This window comes from Teleopsis dalmanni, chromosome 2 (assembly GCF_002237135.1).
Source record: "Teleopsis dalmanni isolate 2A chromosome 2, ASM223713v2, whole genome shotgun sequence".
Taxonomy (NCBI): Eukaryota; Metazoa; Arthropoda; class Insecta; order Diptera; family Diopsidae; genus Teleopsis; species Teleopsis dalmanni.
In genome coordinates, this window is record NC_051847.1 from 85,537,439 (window position 1) to 85,540,911 (window position 3,473).

At 31.0% G+C, this 3,473-nt stretch overlaps 1 protein-coding gene across 2 annotated transcripts; it reads right to left on the reverse strand.

Moving 5' to 3' along the window:
• Positions 1–1,306: 1,306 nt before the first annotated feature.
• Positions 1,307–2,240, reverse strand: LOC119682313 (serine-rich adhesin for platelets-like). 2 transcript variants are annotated; one of them, XM_038095721.1, is made up of 2 exons: positions 1,449–2,240; positions 1,307–1,418 (listed from the first exon to the last, which is right to left on the reverse strand). In XM_038095721.1, exons 1-2 carry the CDS (start codon positions 2,157–2,159, stop codon positions 1,416–1,418), a joined length of 714 nt encoding a protein of 237 aa, XP_037951649.1. In that variant the 5' UTR covers positions 2,160–2,240; the 3' UTR covers positions 1,307–1,415. The 2 variants fall into 2 exon arrangements, with proteins under 2 accessions (XP_037951649.1, XP_037951648.1); XM_038095720.1 differs by having other exon boundaries at positions 1,307–1,414; positions 1,445–2,240.
• Positions 2,241–3,473: the final 1,233 nt, after the last annotated feature.

Sequence of the window (3,473 nt, forward strand, 5' to 3'; positions counted from 1 at the left end):
TTTCCAGTTGTAAGAGATGTTTTAGAACCACTTAATAAGCATTATTTTTGAATTCAATCTTTTAACAAATCTTTACAAACTTTTTTAACAAATCTAATGTACTGTTCCATAGAGACCCTAAGCTCCACAAGGAGATAAAGGAATTAAGAAGAAGAATGTACTGTTACCAAAATAATGTGAAGGATATAAAAACTTCAATATTTTGTACTAAATTTAGTTCAACTTTATTAAAGCAAATATTGTTTATAACAATTTGTCCTTCAATTAAATTAAATAAAATTCATTTTACAGCTGAAATTATTTTGAAATGCTTTCAAATAAAGTCATTACACGTTTTCTCTATTATTCGAATTTAACTGAATTTCAACTGTCGAATTAGGATTTTTCTAAAATGCTTAACCCACTGAATTGTTCATTCAACCGAGATGGCCGGCCACAGGATTTTCACACTATAAGCATCGAAGCTATTAAAATTTGTTAATTATCGCATTAAGAATCCTCGCGCTGTTAATCAGGGTTGGAATTTTATCGCTTCGTTTAATGGTTTAATGACATCGTCATACCCTTCAAATGTAGGGAAACCAATGCATCCAAATTTAATGACCAAATCCTATTGACATTGTCTAATGTGACATTAAACTGAAAATTCAGTATGGCTGGCACGTTTCACGTTTTCATAATTTCACTTTGGCTTCTCTGAAGTGGTAATTAAAATAAACTTTTATTTGCACTTTAAGTGTTATTATGGCTTTTGCGGTTAGTACGAGTAAAAATAAATCGATTCAGAGTACATAATACTTTGGGTTTTATTGACTTAGCCATAAATAATAAATAATGCATGGCTTTAACATTGTTACTATATCATTACTTACTTCGAACTTTTCAGAGAAAAACCATATTAGTGACATTAAAACAAATTTTAAGGTAAAAGTAAATAAATACAGTATTAATTTACAAATGCAGTTATGGATTATTGCTCTTAGTATTGTATAGAAATATAATATACCTCACCAGCATCTCATTTTAGCATACTTCTCTACAGCAAGCTAATACAACTGACTGGTCGAGTCTACACATAAGCCATATAGATTCGTAGAGGCAATCATATCACAATTTGATTCAAAAGCGAATATTGAGTCAATGTCAGGCACAAAGTTCAGCCCCTCACACAATTTCAGTCAAAACAGTGTAAATGTTGAATAATTTCTTTAAAACCCAATTCCTTGAACTTTCTGCATTCATTATATTAATATTGTTAAAAAAATATATATCACCAAAAGTATTTTTTTGTGACCTAAACATTAAATTTATTTAAGTAATTTTTACCAAATTTTAATTTTAATATTTTTTGCCAAGTCCATGATCAACTTCTGTGTGTAGTCGACAAAATTCCTTATCCACCAAATCAGATAAGATCAACATTAATTCTTATCCACAAAATCAAATCAGTGACCGCCTAAAAAGGTTACAATCCTCTTTCCGTTAATATACTTTTTTGGGCGTGATTTGTACAAATAAAAAAAAAATATTGCCAAGAGCACAGCGACAGCAACAGCCACTAAAATCTTAATCTTATATATTGAGTTTTCTCTATCAAAATCCTCCACGTAGTCAGCAAACTTCGAAACCTCAGCACGAGTGATATCGGAACTAGCTGGATTTGTGCTCGGCTGGGTTGTAGTGGTTGGGTCATCATCAGGAGATAATGTTCGACGGCTATCTTTAGTGGCTGATTTAACAGTTGCTTTTGCAGTTGTTTCAGCAGTAGTTTTAGCAATTGATTTATCAGGTTCTTTATCAGGTACCTTATCAGGTGCTTTAGCTTGAGTGATCACAGATTTTTTAGCTGTCTTCACTGTTGACGTTGAAAATGAAATGGTTGTATCAGATGTTGATTGACGAGAGCGGGTACTTGTATTTGAGGCTTTGCTACTGCTGTATTGAGAAAAAAACGACGTAGTATCATTCGATGACACTGAAGGGTCAGACTTTTGCAAAAGACTGTTGCTCGTATTTGATGAAGTGGATCTCTTAGTAGTTTCTGACGAGTTTGTAATAGTGTCACTTGAAGATAAAGAATAATCTGACGTTCCTAAAATGGAAGACAATTTTCGACTGCTGTCAGATGATGTTGTCGATGGGCGGTTTTGACGTTTCATAGTGAATTCTATTCACACTAACTAAAAACAATTATCAATTTTGAAAGTCACAAAAGTTTTGCTACAATAAACTCAATGATGTAAATATTTTAAATTTTCATAAATTTAATTTTTATTGTTAGTTATCAAATCACTGACAATCTTCTCTATGACAACATATTCGATTTTACTTAAATTTAAAACGAAATTGTAGACTTATATATCAGATCTGTATTGTCAAATGAAAAGGCGACAATAGTGAGGATATTTTTAAATACAAAAAACTTTCAAATTTATAACCAACTAAATTCTTGACCAAGGCATATAGCTGTTTTGTATACCGCCAAAGTCTCTATAGTCAGTGGCCTTAAAAAAAATATTTTCGTTGAAATGCTCGCATAAAATTTTTGGACTGTTTGTGTCACATAAAAGAGAATTCTAAAAAAGTGAAGGCTAATAAGATGATGTAAGAAAATATGATCATAATAATTGTATTTAGGGATGATAGGGCTTACTACACAACAATGACAGAAACTTTAATTTTTTGTTAATAACAAACATTTTAGATAAATGAAGTTTTCTTAAAGAAATTAATTATATTAATTTAAGAACCCAATTTAATACAGAATCCGAATAATACAGAATAAAATATCAAAGTAAAGTGTGATTTCAGACTTAAAACTTAGTATATAGTTTAAGTAATTAAAATAAATCATTATTTATAGTATTATGAGTTTTACTATTACACTTTTTACAAAACTCTAAAAAAAACTCTGTTACTAGTATAACAGATTACAATAGGTCTTTTGTGATATACCCAACGCTAACCAAACAAAATTGATTCAACCTTTAAAGCAAAAGGGAAGAATTACCTCTTTGATAAGTTCATAACCTAAGATGGGAACAGAATCCTCTGTTAAAATGTTTGCCAATTGAAAACATTCAGCCATATTCATATGGCAGACACCACATTCTGCCACCTCAGAGAAACTTTAAAGCAGAAGGAAAAAATTATCTTTTTTAAAAGTTCATAACATCATCCGGGAACAGTAGAACCCCCCAAAGTATTCACTCCAACTATTCGAAAGAGTTGAACAGTAAATATTCTCGCTATATATATGTTGGCATTCAATTCATTTTGTAGACACCAGAAGAAAAAATCATCTTTTTAATAAGTTCATAACATCATCCGGGAACAACAGCTCCCGCCAAAGTATTCGCTCCAAGTATTCGAAAAAGTTGGACTGTAACTATTCTCGCTTTATATATATGTGGGCATTTAATTCATATTGGAGATACCATATTCTGTCACCTCAGACAAACTTTAAGTCAGAA